At 37.5% G+C, this 17,311-nt stretch overlaps 1 protein-coding gene across 1 annotated transcript; it reads left to right on the top strand.

Annotated features, from left to right (window-relative positions):
• Positions 1 to 5,165: 5,165 nt before the first annotated feature.
• On the top strand, positions 5,166 to 7,012 carry six2b (SIX homeobox 2b). The gene is made up of 2 exons (XM_051668044.1): positions 5,166 to 5,725; positions 6,585 to 7,012. The coding sequence occupies exons 1-2, from the start codon at positions 5,166 to 5,168 to the stop codon at positions 6,886 to 6,888; spliced, it is 864 nt and encodes a 287-aa protein (XP_051524004.1). The 3' UTR covers positions 6,889 to 7,012.
• The last annotated feature ends 10,299 nt before the right edge of the window (positions 7,013 to 17,311 follow it).

Here is a 17,311-nt window from a genome sequence, read left to right as displayed (position 1 = left end):
ATTGGTATTGACAAAAAGGAGGTGCAATGCCTGGCATTCCCCATTACTCTAAAGCAGTGATTTTCTCTTCCACACTGATTCAAGTTTGTTTCATTATGGTGCAGTGTTGCCAAAATTCTTCAAAATTAAAAATATTTAGAAATTGATAATGATTATGTTTCAGTGTTCAGTTATAATAATAAAAAAGTTTTTTTTTTTTTTACCCAGCGGTATCATAATGCATAGAGGGTTAAAAAGTAATTAACTTAATTGAAAGTCAGTAACTGTAATCTGAATAAAAGTAATTAGATTACAGTAAGTAATTACTTATTTATCAGATTACACCCAACACTGGTAAATATACTGCAGGCCTTTCATTTAGCAAGCTATTGGTTTCATTGCACCAAAAAAAAAACAAACAAAAAAAAAAAAAACATACTCAAAAGTTATCTAAAGTGATATGTTTAACTTTGAAGTGAAATGATTGCATGGTGTACGTTCACCAAAAAAACAAAAAAAAATCTGACATCAACCAATATTTATACACCAATATTTAGGACCTTACACCAATAGTGTGGTGGAACCATAATACAATGATGGTGTCAAGATAGTAATACCATGGTTCTGAATGGTTACCATGGTACAAGTCCAAAAAATGATTGTTATTTTTTGAAAGTGATTAGTCTAATGTCTAGGATTCAATTTAATACATACTGAATTTCTATCAACACTGAAAATGACATGACCGCTTATAACAATTAATAAAGCTGTCTACACTGCAAGTATGCAATGTTGGAAATGCGGTTGCAATCAAGTATTCTTTTTATGAACTTACAATTCATAGAAAAGTCTTTTTTTCTGCACTGTTACTCATCAGAGGCCACGCTACTTTGATGTTCCGGGGCAAATTCCCCTCTGCATTTTTGCACCCTTGAAAGGCACTGCGGGAAGGGGTACTCGAAAGTTTGTTCCAAACAAAAGTGAGAAAATAAATCTTTTCTTGAAGGGCCCTTCCACTAGACTGTTAGCGAAGGGTAAATTCATACCATGTTCCCTTCAGAGTACCTACTTCAAGGGCTCAGCACTTTAGAGTGAGTAGGGCATAGGGATAATTTTGTTTTTATCTAATTATTTTATTTCTATTATAAAACAATTTGCACCCCTGCTGCCTCACTTCTGTGCACACCACTGGTTGACTATACTGGATGGGCACGTGTGAGCTCCAGGTTCCAGGTGTCGACAGATAGCACTTTTCCACTGAAATGGCGATGGTTCTCGTGCTGAGCCTGTGCTCGGCTGGTTCATGGCCGTGCAATCCTGAGCCTATTGTAAACTGGCCTTGCTTTTCCACTGACTTAAGAGCCGAACGGTGACGTCATGGGTTACCTGGCTACGTGGTAGTTTTACGTGACTGCCTCAAACTTAAACAAACATGGCGCATCACTGTGTTTGTGTAGCCTACAGTTTTAACACCTGTTTTTAGAAGACATATTTAAACATACAGAGAAATGCAATCCAACATTATTACATTGCTCAACAAGATTGCCAGAGATGATACTATGCCCATGATGACAGGTACTGTGATTACATTATTATAAACTTTTTAAAGTGGCTTATCTTGCTAAGTTCTATAAACTGTTACAGTGGAATCCTTATTAACATTGGTGTAGCAGATGGAAATATTTGGATTTTTGCAATTGCATATAATATTATGTTTACGTCTTGATTGAGAATACCACCGGTTTACATAACAGATATAGCAGTGATCTTCCTAACTAAATGAGATCTTATTTTGTGCTGAACAAAACAATGCACAAAATAATATAAGAAGAGTGTTAGGAAAGCTAACAAAGTTGGCAAATATAATTAATTACAGAGATTAGCTGCAGAGGACACCAGATATTCCGTGTTTATCTCAAGTGAGACTGAATTCAGTGCCAAGGTTAGTTATCTGACTTGTCTGTGTCCAAGCACAGAGTCCAAGACATCGTTGCTCCATCCACCAATGCTTTTGCTTTGGTCTTTTATGCTCCCTGTACTCTCTTTAAAGTTTAAAATTTGTTTAAGATTTGGTCAAAAGTCCAATTGAAGCCGGTGTGTATCTCCTCGTACATTTTTTTTTTTACCTTTGTGATCTCTCTAGTTTGTCTTGGATCTCTGTAGAAGACCGTATCGCAAGTATCACTCGTTTAGTCCATGTGTCCTGAACGCTTTTGATTTCTGACATTTTTGTGGGGTTTTTATTGTTGTTATAGAGTAACAAAAGTACTTCTTGATGCAGACAGTAGCTACTGTTGTGGTTTGGAAAACTTTGGTGACTAAACATTATCCTGCCCTCCGCCCCCCAACATAATTGGTTCCTATAGAGACAGCAAGCTTTTGGGGCTGGTGCGGAACCAGATTTTCCAACCCAATCTCATGAAAAAGTTAGCTATTTTGTATGATTTTGTATGATTTTGTACGATTTTGTTCGTATGAATTTGTACAATTTCATCACGTGCAAATGCCCGGATGTTTAATGCGAAGCAAGCATGAGTTCCGCGTGCAAGGTGTCAAGGACATGCTTATTAATATTATGTCCATACCTAAACCCCTTATCTAAACCTAACCAGTCAGTAGAGAGTGTAAACATAATAAGAAGCTGTTGTGTGTGACAGAAGCAAGTAATTGTCTAAATCAATAGATGGAAACAATGTCCAGCAACATCATTGGCTGTAGTGAAACTCATATGAATTCATACGAGTGCAGTCGTATAATAACATACGAATTAGCCAAATTTAGGAGAGTTGTACTAATCCTTACAATTTTGCTGTGAGAGTATGTTGGATTTTCCGCCTGAGAATGTCCTTTACAGTGGTATAAACACGCAAAACAGTTCAAGAATTCGCACCGGCCCAGTAACCCACCTCTGAACCATGTCAGTGGACAAGGGGTAAGAGTGGTGCCAAAAGCTAGTTGTATTTTTTGTTGTAAATGATGTAATACAGTCAACAGGAATGCATATTTATTGATTCTACCCCTTAACCCAAAACCTAACCATCAGTGGAGTAAAAAATGAATTTTAGAATGTAAATGCAACCTCTGAATCACAATCACCATTGTTTATGTGAGCGTGATTATTTCCAGGTTCCTATGGGTCTTTCGTTTTTGACTTTTTGTTCAATTTATTTGTGATCATGTTGTTGGAACACAAAAAGAGGATGTTAGGAATAATGTTAGGGACAGAAAGCCTCAGTCACCATTTCCTTTCATTGCACCTTTTTTTCCATACAATGTAAGTAAATGGTGACTGAGACCTTTTGTCTCCTTTTGTGTTTCACGGACGAAAGAAAATCAAGTGGGTTTGAAACTACATGAAGGTGAGTAAATTATGACATAATTTTAATGATTATTTATTAAGCTGAACTATCCCTCTAAAGAGAATGGCTTTTAGAATAGACTTGTACTGACTCCCTCTGTCCAGCTGCAAGCTGAACACACTCACTGAACTTCCACCATCGCCCCTCTTTGCTGCCGCTGCTGTGGCTGCCTTCAGGAGGTCTCAGACTGGCTAATAACTGCTCAGACACCTCCTCCCCTTTCCCCTGAAAATGATCCCAGCCATGTATAATCAATCAGGTCATTTGACTGAAAACTCAACCTTTTCCGTCTGTGTGTGCTTGTATGTGTGGTGTGTCTGTGTACATGTGTGAGACAGAGAGAGAGGATTTGTGTTGGCAGGCAACAGACATGGGTGTAGACTTTTTACAAAAAGAGACTTGAAAAGATGTAATACAATGTCACACAATGCAAACACATGAAATACGCAATGCAAATTTAAAGGTACTTGGGGGATTTACGCAACTACCATTTCTGAATAGGATATTATGGTAATAATGTTTCAGTTTCGAATGTACCAATGGGCTACTTTTGTATAGCATATTTAGCTGAGATGGCATATAAGAGAATTACACAATACATAAAGATACATTTGAAGTATGGTAATTGGTGACTCTTTGTCCTTTTCTTTAAAGACTTATATATATAGCTTACACATTCATATTCAAATATTTATGCCTACTACATTTGAAATGCATTACATTTTAATACCAGTGAGGATGATATATATAAAGCAACCTTTTTTGTCAACACATTAAATTATGTTCACGACTCTGAGAGATCTGGCAATATATTAGCCATCGAAAAAACGAATTTGGAAAATATATGTGTCCCTCTGGAAGCAAATGCTAGATTTACAATGTCCATTTGAAAAAGTACGCTGGAGTCGCGTTACATTCCAAAATAACTCGTCAGACACACGACACCAGAGACTTCTCGTCACAAACATCAATCCAGCAAACCTTTGATACTCTGAGCCATCAATCTAAACGATCATCTTAAAGCGATAATAATTTTTTTTCCTTTTTCCCCACACTCATTTACTAAATGTTTAATAATAATAATAATAATAATAATAATAATAATAATAATAATAATAATAATAATAAATATATTTAAATCTGATGCTTATTTGTATTGGTTTGGAAAATGAAGTAGATGAAACTATGTTAAAGTACATTTCAGACACTGAAAAAAATATCATGTTTGCAATTCACTTCCTCTTGTTATGAGATTACAATACACTAGTGTCTGTTTTGGATGTCGCGCTCTGAGTGGGTTGCGCGCACTCCTTCCCCCGAGGTGCATGACATCCAAGTGCCACTCTCTCTCCAAAAGGCAGGGTCAGTTTCTGCTACACAACTTCTCTCCACACTTGCCCGTATGACTCCCCAGGAGGATGCGCTAACCGTCCTTACACACTAGCGAATGTGTAAGAGATATGACAACCAGAGGGCGGGCTGATAGCGAAGGACAGTCGAGGAAAGAATCTATTGCGCACGACGAGAGCGCGTAAGACAAGAATGAAATGATTAGAGCGTCGTGATAGTTCAACTAATGTAATCGAGCAGTGCATAACACAGAATCAAACTGTTAGTTTGGGTTTTGTTTTGCGACTGGTAATTTTCTTTTGCTTTGGGCTGATTTAAAAGCCATTTTTCATGGAACCATGTACATCAAGTAGCATACTGATTGTTATTTCTGTTGGGAAAGCTTCAGTGCCTGAGTCTCCATAGTGGATACTGACTTATGGACTTAAGAGTGGGTAAGATACGTGCAGCACATCAGGCACCCCATTACCCTCAACTATGTCTATGCCACCAACCTTTGGATTTACCCAAGAGCAGGTTGCTTGCGTCTGTGAGGTCCTTCAGCAAGGTGGAAGTATCGAACGTCTCGGGCGCTTTTTGTGGTCCTTGCCTGCTTGTGAGCACCTCCACAAAAACGAGAGTGTTTTGAAAGCCAAAGCCGTGGTTGCTTTTCACCGAGGCAACTTCAGGGAACTCTACAAAGTTTTAGAGAGCCACCAGTTTTCTCCGCATAACCACCCTAAACTGCAACAGCTCTGGCTGAAAGCTCACTACATCGAAGCGGAGAAACTGCGTGGCCGCCCTCTGGGTGCCGTGGGAAAATACCGCGTGCGCAGAAAGTTCCCTCTACCTCGCACCATCTGGGATGGAGAGGAGACGAGTTATTGTTTCAAGGAGAAGAGCCGGTGTGTGCTTAAAGAGTGGTACACTCACAACCCGTACCCTTCCCCAAGAGAGAAGAGAGAACTGGCCGAGGCCACTGGCCTCACCACGACGCAGGTCAGCAACTGGTTCAAGAACAGGAGGCAGAGGGACCGTGCCGCAGAAGCAAAAGAAAGGTGAGAGAAATAGTAGTTTGTAACACCTAAAACTTTAAAACAAGCTGAGTTCTGTTCTGTAAAACAATGCAGAATTGATCACCAAAATAATCGAAACGTGAGAATAATTCCATTAATTGTAGTGCTCTTGAGCGTAAATCACAAAGAAATTATTAGGCTAGTGAAGAAGATACAAAATCAAGCAAGGTGTCAAAATTATTATTGCACATTTGGAATCTTTAAAGGTTTTACTAAATTAGGCCCTAAAAATGTTTAATTTCACTTAGCACATTTTTATGTAGCAGACTGTATGAATGACCTGTTTAATAACATTTTTAATTTTTTTTTTTTTTTTTTTAACCTGTCTTTTTACTCTGGGTGTGATGCCAAAGTCAATTTTAACCACGCAAATATATCTATAAATAAATAATACAGATATATTATTAAATCGTATGTTTACCTTATTGAAAAATAATCGTCTCAATTAATAAAAAAATAAAAAAATTCATCCAGAAATTGGAAAACATGTTTAAAGGAGCTAAAGGAGAACTTATAATCATGATGATAATCATCATTATCATAAATATTATGCTATAATTATTCTAGCTATATAAAACAGCCTATCGTTTATAAATATAAATACCGTTAACATAAACCGAAATAGTATTGATATGTTGATTTAAATGTTTTATGCCAACATTTAAAATACTCTAACAGGCCTTTTTTTAATGGTGAAAAATAAAAGCACGATGCTCTATTAGCACCATCTGATTGTGCATATGCACGCTCAAGGTGTTTGTACAGTATGTGCAAAAGTTGGTTGTTGTTGTTGTTGTTGTTTGCTGGCCTGCCAATGAAACTGAGTGATGTCCTCCAACAGGGAAAACGAGGGCGCAAATCCAAACGGCAACAATTCACTGACCTCTCACGTGAACGAAAATAAATCTCTATGTGAAAGTTCAGAGGACGACAAATCTCCCGCGGCGACCCCGGATCACACTTCCATGAGCCCAGGCATCCTCTTGCCCTCCAGTTCAGGTCTGCCACCCCTGCACAGCTTTGCTCCACCCGGCCCCAGCGTCTCCATCATCCCCGTCAGCGGCTCAAACACTCATCACCACTTCTCCATGCACGACGGCCTTCTCAACCCCATGACGGCAAGCCTGGTGGAACTTGGATCATAAGAAATGAAACTCATGATCTTTGACTTTTACCCCCCAAATAACTAGCTTCGTTATCATTATTCAAGCCTAGAGGACATTAGCCAAAAATCCCCAAACTACCAGATGACGGGAAATATCTGATTGTATCTAGCCTATACGTGGAGAATGATGTTACCATCAAAAAATTACTGTAACAATTTATTATAACCAAGGGATAGTTTTTGATATGTCTAGCTATAAAAATAACCAATAAAATGTATATTTAATGAAGTGTAAATGTGTTGTGTCCTTGCAATTGAACAATATGTGCGTTTGGTGTAATTTACATGTCACTGTGGAGCACAGAACTGTATATATTATGATCGATAGTGGGGAGGAAATATTTCATTTTTTGAGCAGAACCGCTGCTGGATCATTACTGCGATAAAATACATGCGACAAACATAATATTAATAAAGTATTTTTAGATATTTTTGTGTGTTATCATGACTCCCCCACCCAAATAAAATGTCTTAATCATTTGGATTTCTACTTTCATAAACCATACTGCATTATTGCCATGTTTGGATGGAGGCCTGTTTTTTATTTCTAATTTTGCATACATTTTTTATGAACTGTATTCATTATTATTATTTAAAAAAATAATATTATCAAGGCATTAGTTGGCTAAATGTAACAATTTGAATGTGGAAAAGACACAAAAGTAAGCAAAAACAGAAAATTAAAGGTGAAATATAGCTGCAAGCAGCGATGACAGGCCCAAGCACAACTGGTCCATTTCCACCAAGTGGCTTTTGGAAAACAATGCAAGGTGGACACATGCATTTGGCATTTGACATTATTCTAAACAATTTTGAAGCACTTTGGGGAAATATAAGAGGACTATTTTAAAGTCTGTTGTAAGAGCCACACTTCCTGCTGCCAGGTGGTGGCACTATGACCGTGACCCAAAATAGTCAAATCCATGTGATTAGCCCCCAAGACTAAACATACATCTCAATTTTGATCTAAATCACACATGTGCTGTGTGGAGTGATGACGAAGGAGGGACTACAGGCTTTAGTGTATGCAAAGGGAAACTTGCATGAATATTGATACCTCCCAGCTGACAAGCCAGGTTCTCTCTGAAATCTATCTGGGTTAAGTTCACCGGTCTACTCTCATCCCCTGGTGCTATATAAATATGTTGCCATTCCTTAAACAATATGAAACTATTGAGGACGGCAATGTCTATGAAGTGGAAAAAAAGAGTCTTCCACCACTTCTGAGTTTTTTGTAGGATGTCGTAAGATTTTATCATTTGGTCTGACCTATCAACACCGCCCATGTTTTTGTTATAATCGCTGATGACAGTGGGCTGGAGGGCTACTTCTTTTGTCCAGTCGCCATCATTTTTTACAAACCTAGTAATTTCGGTTGAGCCATTCGCATTGTGGAAATTGGAGAGGCATGCAACTTCACGCGTGTCCTTCCACTAAATTACAAGTATATTCCCCTCAATCCTACACCACCTCATATCCCCACGAGCTGTCTTGGGTTCCCGTCTTCTGATGTCTTTAAATTCTGCAGGAAACAGTTTACGATTCACCCTGCATGTCCCACAGGCATTAGTTCCCATTTCTAACAACTTAACCATAAGAACTGGGGACGTGTAAAAGTTGTCAAACCAAACATTGTGGCCCTGGTCTTTGAATGGCTGCAGTAATGATTCAACTACTTTGGTGGCCAAGTCAGTGACACGCCTATCATGACTACCTGTGTAAACATTAAAGTCAGAGTATACCCCGAGTCTGATGTTGCAATTACCCATAATTTAAAACCCCACCGAGTAGGCTTGTCCTTCATGTATTGTTTAAATCCTGAGCGAGCTTTAGACATGACCATACATTCATCTATTGCGAGATTTTGGTTAGGTTGAAAGAGCTGCTGGCATTTTTGTTTGAGGTGGTCCATAAGATAATGCAACTTTCTACGGTGATCCTGATTATCCTCTGTGGTAGGGTCTACAACATGTAGAGCTGCCAAAAGAGCACTGTAGCGGTCACACAACATAAATACCCTCGCCCACGAGCCCTGAAGTGTCTTGGTTCCCCAATGACGATGGGAATCAGGGAGAATTGAAAACCCCATGTAAATGAGCAACCCAAGAAATTTGTATAATTCATTGGGGGTCACCTCCATCCAAGCTCCTTGGTAGCTGGAATATGACGGACAGTTTAGGATGAGCTCCCACTCCTGACAGTTTGTAAAGCTGCATATCTCAGCAACTACAGCCTGAGTAGAAAACAGCAAGAAAAAGTCAATTTCTCGCAACATCATATTGGAGGTTGACCTCACAGCCTGACGCACGCTACCCAAGTCAATACCGAATGGACGGCTAGGCTTAAATGGGAGAGGTTTTGGTGCCTGTGAATCGATGTCAGAGTACGAGGGATAAGAAACAGAGTCAGGGAAGCGTTTACGCTTCCTAGCTTACTTGGGACCTGTGCAAGAATGGCTAGCCATACCCAAAATAATAAGAGTAACAGTGTTAGTGTTACTGTGAGTATCAGTCATATGAGAAATAGAAACAAACAATACATACACATTCATATATACCCAGTTGATGGTCTTGACTGGGGATCAGGTTCCATCTCATCCTCCATCTCCTCATGGTCCGGGTCTTCCTGCAGTAGTTCCTGGTCCAGCAGATCTTCCTCCTGTGTGCTCATGCCCTCATGAGCCATGTCCTCCTCTGCTATGAACCTAAGCTCATCAGCAGCCAGCTGCCTCCTCCTCTTGAGGGTGCTGAGCAGGGAGCCATTGTCTCTATCCATCTCTACAACAGAAAAAAGTACACAATTGGTAGCCAGCAGTGTGTTCTTCACAAATCGGTACACTGAATAGTCACCAAAGGCTTGCAGACTAACCAGAATGTCCAACTGCAGACAGCCCTCTCACACTTTCCTTGTGAACAGGAAGCTACACACAATCTAAAATCATGTCTGTGTGATGGATGGGTAAGGCTTTCTGCTAAATTATAGAAAGATATCTACCATTTTTTTTATTACATGGGAAAATCAACAAGCTAGATAACTTATCTAATTAGCAGGCCAGTTTCCAGGCAGGTCTGAACAGCGTCTGCTCTCTGCCTCACATTACTTCAGGCGGATTTTCACAAGTGACAAAATTGGCAAAAAAAGTTATTGATATTTAGTTAAAAATGTACATAGTATTGCTAGCTAATGTTTATTTAGCAAGTTTCACAGAAACTGCCATAAAAAAGGTTGATATAAATAGAGGCTCGCCGATGATGGTCACATACATTTTTCCAGAAAAAAAAGTAGCTAGCGCAAATAAATGCTTCGTAACTAAAAAAAGGTTTGACTATCTTCCACAAGTGACAAAATTGGCCAAAAAGGTTATTGATATTTAGGTAGAAATGTACATAGTATTGCAAGCTAATGTTTATTTAGCAAGTTTCACAGAAATTTGCTTAAAAATAGAGGCTAGCTGCCTGTCATATGAACGCTGACGGTCATGTAAATGTTTCCAGAAATAACTAGCGTTACTCCTACAAATAAATGCTTCGTAACTAAAACTTTTTGACTTTCAATAGAAAATACTGACAACACATGTTAAATAACTTGTCTTACCTCGAAAGATCGCCTCAGTTTTCAATTTGAAGCAGTAAGTCCAACACTGGAGGTAATCTCCCTGGATATCCTCTCTGGCTCCGCCCAGGCAAATGGAGGATGACAATGATGACAATATATTTATTATTCACGGCCAGTAACCCCTTAACCAATCATATGTGCTTTTAGCTTATATTGTTATGAGTATCTGGCAGTTTTCAGAAATAAAATTGGTGATTGGACGGCGAAGATACTGGGACAGGAAACATGGGAATAATTGTTCCCAAATTTGAACGCTCCAGCTGGTAAGGGTTAAAGGGGGCGCTACAAAGCCGCCCTACATGCCCATGCGTGAACTTTTGGCCAGTCCTAATGGCCAACGACTCTGATGTGTGTGCAAAATTTCATGAAATTTTAAGCATGCCAAGTGCCTCAAAAACACCCAAATATAGGAAGAAAGGAATAATAACATTTAATGCGTTGCCATGGCAACAATATTTAATATATCAAATATTCCTTTACAATTTTACATCAGCAGTGCCTTGACATTATTCTAAAGAATTTTGAAGCAATTCATGTAAACACAAGAGGGCTATTTCAAAGTTTGTTAAAAGTGCCATACTTCCTGCTGCCAGTTGGTGGCACTATGACCGTGACCCATAATAGCTGCATCAGTGTGATCAGCCCCTCATTACCAAACACACAGCTGAATTTTCATCAAAATCACACAATGCACACAGAAGATATAAGTCGCTTCCTGTTTTCCATTTTCACCAAAAATGTATTGCTTCACCATGGCGAATATCAAAATAACAAATATCAAATCAAATATCAAATATCACCGTTCAAAATATAAAAAATCCGTTTGAAATTTGGCATCTACAATGTCTTGGCATGATGTTGTACAAATCTGGTGCCAATCATATGAATCCCCCAGCAGGAGTATTTTAAAGTTCAGAGCCTGTGATTTTCAGGAAATCCAAAATGTTTGACTTCCTGCTGGGCGGAGCTAATGACTGTAAGTATGAAAGTTGTTTGGCTTTATGAGAACTATATTTGTACCAATTTTGGTGACTGTAGGTGAAAATGGGGGTGCTACAGAGCCCCCTTACATGCCCATTTCCCTCTGCACACAACTTTGCCCTACCCTATTGGCCGACGACTCTGCTGTGAAATTTCAAGAGTTTTCAGGCATGTTAAGTACCCCAAAAGTACCGAAAACCTTGAAAGAATATATCCTTATAATAATCCTTAGAAGAACAATAGGGTCTCTGCACATTCAGTGCTTGGGTCCTAATTACAAGTGGGATATTAAAAAGATTTAATATCTAGCTAGGCCAGGGGTCGGGAACCTATGGCTTAGGAGCCACAAGTGGTTTGTTTAAAATCAAGTGGCTCCCCGGATGTCTCACCATTCACCAACACATGATTGTTTAAAACTTTCTAGAGATAAATTTCCAGCAGAAAGTGTGGGTGCGATTGCAAAGTTTGAAGTCAATAACACTGTTTTGATTTCCTGTCTTCCGAATTTGTCGTACAGCCTACTCCTGGTGAACAAGGTTTGCAATGAACGCCTGCCAAATGCGGATTTTTCATGCAGAGTATTTTGCTGATGTATCAGCCACTGTGGAAGGCGACCAGTAAGACTTCTCGGAGTGATATATTACAAGAAATTAGACACCAAGATGCGTGTTTGAAACGTGATTATATTTTGAAGAACAGACGAAAGAAAATGTGCGTGTGATTTTATATGTGCGCAGTGAGCTCCGCTGTTCACCAGTGCAATGAAAGCGCTTCTCCAAGACACGCACATTCATAGAGTTCTGGGCCTCCTTTCCCAATAACTATTGATCTTAGCTGTTAAGAGCATTCTCTACGAGCGATTATATGAACCTTCTTTATTTTTTATGTGCACCCAGGGTGTGATATTGCACCCGCCACCCGCAAAATCCAGTTCGTGAGCCCCTCATCCAAATGTATTTCATGCGCGAGTGATTTTGCTCATCTACCCCCAACAGGCAGGTGACCTGTAAGACATCTCAGAGTGACACATGACAAGAAATGCTGTTAGTCAAAAAGACGCGCTTGAAGAAACACACTTTATTATATTTTTAAGAACAGAAAAAAGTAAAGCGGTCAATGCTCGTGTCTGATTCGCTGTTTGTTCAGAGACTGCAACGGGACACTGTCTCGTGGAACAAGCGCATGTAAAGAGTTATCACTCCTTTTTCTCTGTTTCACTCGACTGAAAACTGTTTGGAAGAATAATGTAATCTATGAGAATGCTGCAAATGATCTCCGATCATCTCGTGAGGTGCTGTGAGTTTTGCTTTATTTCCACGGAGCAGTTCACTCTTTCACACTGTGAACGCAACTCTGCAGGTTCAGAAATATAGACAGGTATCTTTGTATTAAAGAAGCAAAGACGAAAGTGATTAAATCATAAAGTAATACAAGACACGTTCACCTTGAACCTAAAATGTAATTCTGTTTTCTTTTCTTTAGGCAGCATAAACTGTATTACCAAAACGCAAAACAAACACATTCGATAAGAACACACATTTGGCAGCATTTTTTGGGAACACAGGGGAATTTATTAGGTTTATTTATTATGATGATTATTATAATTATCTTTACATGTATAATTGTCTTTAGTTCTTAATTTGTATGCTGTTAGTAATTTTTCACCTGTTGATGGTACTGATACTTGCGTGATGGCATTGGGGCTGTCGGAGAGGGTAAATGTTTGGATTTGGGGAGGTGGTTATATATAAGATTTTTTAATCACTTCGTTATTTTAATTTCTTTTTTCGTTTCGTTTAAAGTGCGATTTGAATTTAGAAATGTCTTTTGTTTAAGTTTTTCGTGTTTCAATAAATTAATTTAATTTTTAAAGCAAAATCAATAAAGCAAAAATATTCACCGACCTTGGGGGTTGACCATATAATCGGATATCGCGATATTTTAAATGAGATTATCATTCAAATATTTTATTTACATATCGCCAAGCCCAAAATGAAGTAATTTTATGGAGACCTGCACAAACGCCTGTAAAAACGCCAAATCATTTTTGCATATTTGTTTGTTTTTGAGTAGTCTATGGGCAATATAAATATTTTATTTGATTGAAAAACTTTGTTTTTTGAAAATAGTAAATTATTCGTTTGTGGTATGGCTCTTTCGAAAAAATGCATCAACCAAAAATAAAAAAATTGGCTCCTTAGTGAAAAAAGGTTCCCGACCCCTGAGCTAGGCTATATGTGGCTTTAATGCAATTTTGGGGGCATTTATGCATTTGAAAAACATGCCTCGAAGATCCTTTATAACCTTGCCTGAACTGGAATAAATTAAAGCTGAATATCTGCGTGTTGTTTATCCTGAGACTCACAGTTTTGAAAACTGGTTGCAAAGTGAAGCTAGTGAAATTCTCTGTTGTATGAAACGCAGAACTCTGTCCACTATCCAAGCAGATGAAAAGTGTATATCAATGTATGTACTCCATTAAACATAACTTTATCATCTTGTAAAGTGCAGTATAACATTAACAACAAAATTCCGTATGATACATAAATACTAAACTATTTAAAAATGTTAATTAAAAAACCTTACGACTGACTTCTAACCTTACGTTTTCACTTTATAAGGTTACTTTTTCTTCAGACCGAAATTATGAACGTATAGTGCCTCCTATTGGTGATGTTACGTCATTAAAAGCAGTAGGGTACAATGGGGCTAAAGGCCCTCGGGGTAAAAGGCTCCTTTGATTTGATTTTCTCCCAAATCACTAAATAGCAACAAAAACTACCACAGAACTTTCCTAAACACCTGTTTGTCACTCTGCATTGCAAAATTTTCCTGATCCATGAGATCTTTGCATGTGGTGTATGAAGTTTGATTTTGAGGTAATTTGATCTAATATATTTTTCTTTTTTTTTAAATGTTGCAAATGTATGTAGCTAATGAAAATCCCTGAAATTAACACATTTATTTTGAGACAACATACTTATTTATCATTTTCAGTTATGTTAAAGATCATTACATTTTTATTTATTTATTTTTTTTTTATAATTTTTTTTTTTTTTTTGTAAATATAGGGACAATAGATATAGGGCAACATTTTTCAACTTATGCAAATACTTTTGAGACAGTAAGATGCTTTTCTGAGTAACAAATTAAGATAATACTTAATAAAAAAATAAAAAAAATAAAAATAAAAAAGGGTTAACCATTTCCTGTTAATTTCAATCATGTTTGGCATTTCATAACATCCCAAGTATTCTATAAACAAATTAATCTCCAGTGTGATTGGATCAGTCAATGTGAGCCAACTTTGAAAATTTTTCAGAACAAATCTATTCACCCCACTCAAGAACAATAATGTGTTTATGGGGGCATTTAACCCCTGAAACAGGGGGGCTTTTTACCCCAAACACTATTCTTTCACTACTGGACAGTTATTAAAAACATTTTATTTTGTCAAATTGAACAAAACTGAAAATTAAAAATAAGTATTTTGTCTCAAATTAAATGTGATAATTTAAGTGATTCTTATTATCTACATGAATTTGCAACATTTTGAAAATGATTAAATATTAGATCAAATTACCTCAAAATCAAACTTTAGTTACTGCATGCGATGAACTCATGAATCAGGAATATTTTGCAGTGTAAATCGACAAACAGGTGTTGAGGAAAGTACTATGGATGTTTTTGTTGCTGTTTAGTGTATTGGGAGAAAACAAGATCAAAAGTGCCTTTTAACCCGAAGGGTCTTTAACACCATTGTACCATACAACATGTAAACTGACATCTTATTTCTTCAACATCTGTTTTTATTAAATAACATATATTCTTGAAACTTCTGGCATCACATGATTAATTATTTTAATGTATTTTGACATTTTCTGTTAAAGGAATTGTTCACCGAAAAATGAAAATTCTCTCATCATTTACTCACCCTCATGCCATCCCATATGTGTATGACTTTCATGTATATGTATTTCAACATTGCAAGTGAATGGGTGCCAAAATTTTGATGCTCCAAAAACACATAAAGGCAGCATAAAGTCATCCATAAGACTCCAGTGGTTAAATCCATATCTTCTAAAGTGATATGATAGGTGTGGGTGAGAAACAGATCAATATTTAAGTCAATTTTTGCTTGAAATTCTTCCCACTGCCCAGTAGGTGGCGATATGCATGAAGAATGTGAATCACCAAAAACACAAGAAGAAGAATGTGAAAGTTAAAGTTAACGTGGAGATTGATTTAGCAGGGAGAATTTATAGTGAAACATTTACTAAAATATTAATCCGTATTTCTCTGTATTAATAAATATTAATCTGTTACTTTTATGCTGCCTCTGTGATTTTTGGAGCTTCAAAATTTTGCCACCCATTCACTTGCATTGTATGGACCAAAAGAGCTGAGATATTCTGCTAAAAATCTTAATTTGTGTTCAGCAGAAGAAAGAAAGTCATACACATCCGGGACGGAATAAGGGTGAGCAAATAGTGAGAGAATTTCCATTTTTGGGTGAACTATCACTTTCATAAAGCTTGACAACAAGCAACTTATTTCAACAACCAAATTATTAATTTTTATTAGTCATAGACTTGTGGATTATTTGGCATTATTTGGCATCTGGCGAATTTTTTTAGTATCTAATATAAATCATAAATTAAAATTCGATGGGATTGAAATGATAAATGGACTGAAATTAAACAACCTCTCGGAGATTGATTTATCTATTGTTCACCACACGATGGCGACATAAGCTGATGAATAGAATGAAAAGACTTCACAGTTGTTCATGGCAGGCTGTCGATTTGTAGCCAGCACACTGGTAATATTCAATCGAAACTCTCACAGTCGTGAGTTTGTGGACTGATTTGTTTTACATTACAGTTTTAATTGTAACATAAAAGTGTCAGTATGTTTCCAGCAACATGAGCGTGTTTAGGGTGGACAGTGTGTAAACTATATGAAAACTAAGTATTACAAAAAAGCATAAATGCTTATCAAGGTTAATACCATTCTGTCACAGTAATTAGCGCAATTTTTTTTTCTTTATCAAATTGACGTTTAAACGGATTGTAATATAAAGGATGTTGCGTTCCTTGTCATGTCCCTCAGCCTATGTGTAATTGAATTGCCAACATTTTGCGCGATCATGAGAACGGTTGATTAATGTAACATTTATCAAACTATCTGTCTGATTCTGGTGATTCATACTGTAGATATAGGTCTACTACAGAGGCTAGAGCTACACTGCAACAATCACATATAGACAGTTGTTATTGCATTTGCTTCACTGTTTACTTGTTTGGTTTAAATTAAGTTTATACTTATTAAGTGTGGTTGTGTCTTAAACTTGTTAGCTGGTAGTAGTTCCACAACAATGTGCTTAAAAAGGTGCGCCGCGTTTGGAGCGCAGCAGAATGAATTCAGGTCAAGGGGATCTGCCGCGTGAATAAACACGAATAAAAAGCTGTGCTCAGTTAAGCGATCAAAACAAAGCGGAGAAGAGAGAAGAGAAATCCTCTCCGTAAATGGCACATTCTTTCTTGTATGGAATGATATTAGGAAACTGCAAACAAGCCATTCTCTTGTTATTTAGCCTTATGGCGGTGTGAGCGAGGACTGAAATGAAGTAATGACATTAAGCACATACATGTTTGAACATTGAGGTGATTGCATCTTGCTTTTATATAGGTTGTATAATCTTTTTTTCATCATTATAAAAATAATTACATATAGATATTGTGTAAGTTATATGGTTGCGCATGTTAATACCGCGTAGCGGCGGGTGTATTATTTCCGTTCTGCAA

This window comes from Myxocyprinus asiaticus, chromosome 32 (genome assembly GCF_019703515.2).
Source record: "Myxocyprinus asiaticus isolate MX2 ecotype Aquarium Trade chromosome 32, UBuf_Myxa_2, whole genome shotgun sequence".
NCBI classification, from domain to species: Eukaryota; Metazoa; Chordata; class Actinopteri; order Cypriniformes; family Catostomidae; genus Myxocyprinus; species Myxocyprinus asiaticus.
Note: the sequence above shows the minus strand (reverse complement) of the source record. Positions and strands in the feature narration are given on the sequence as shown.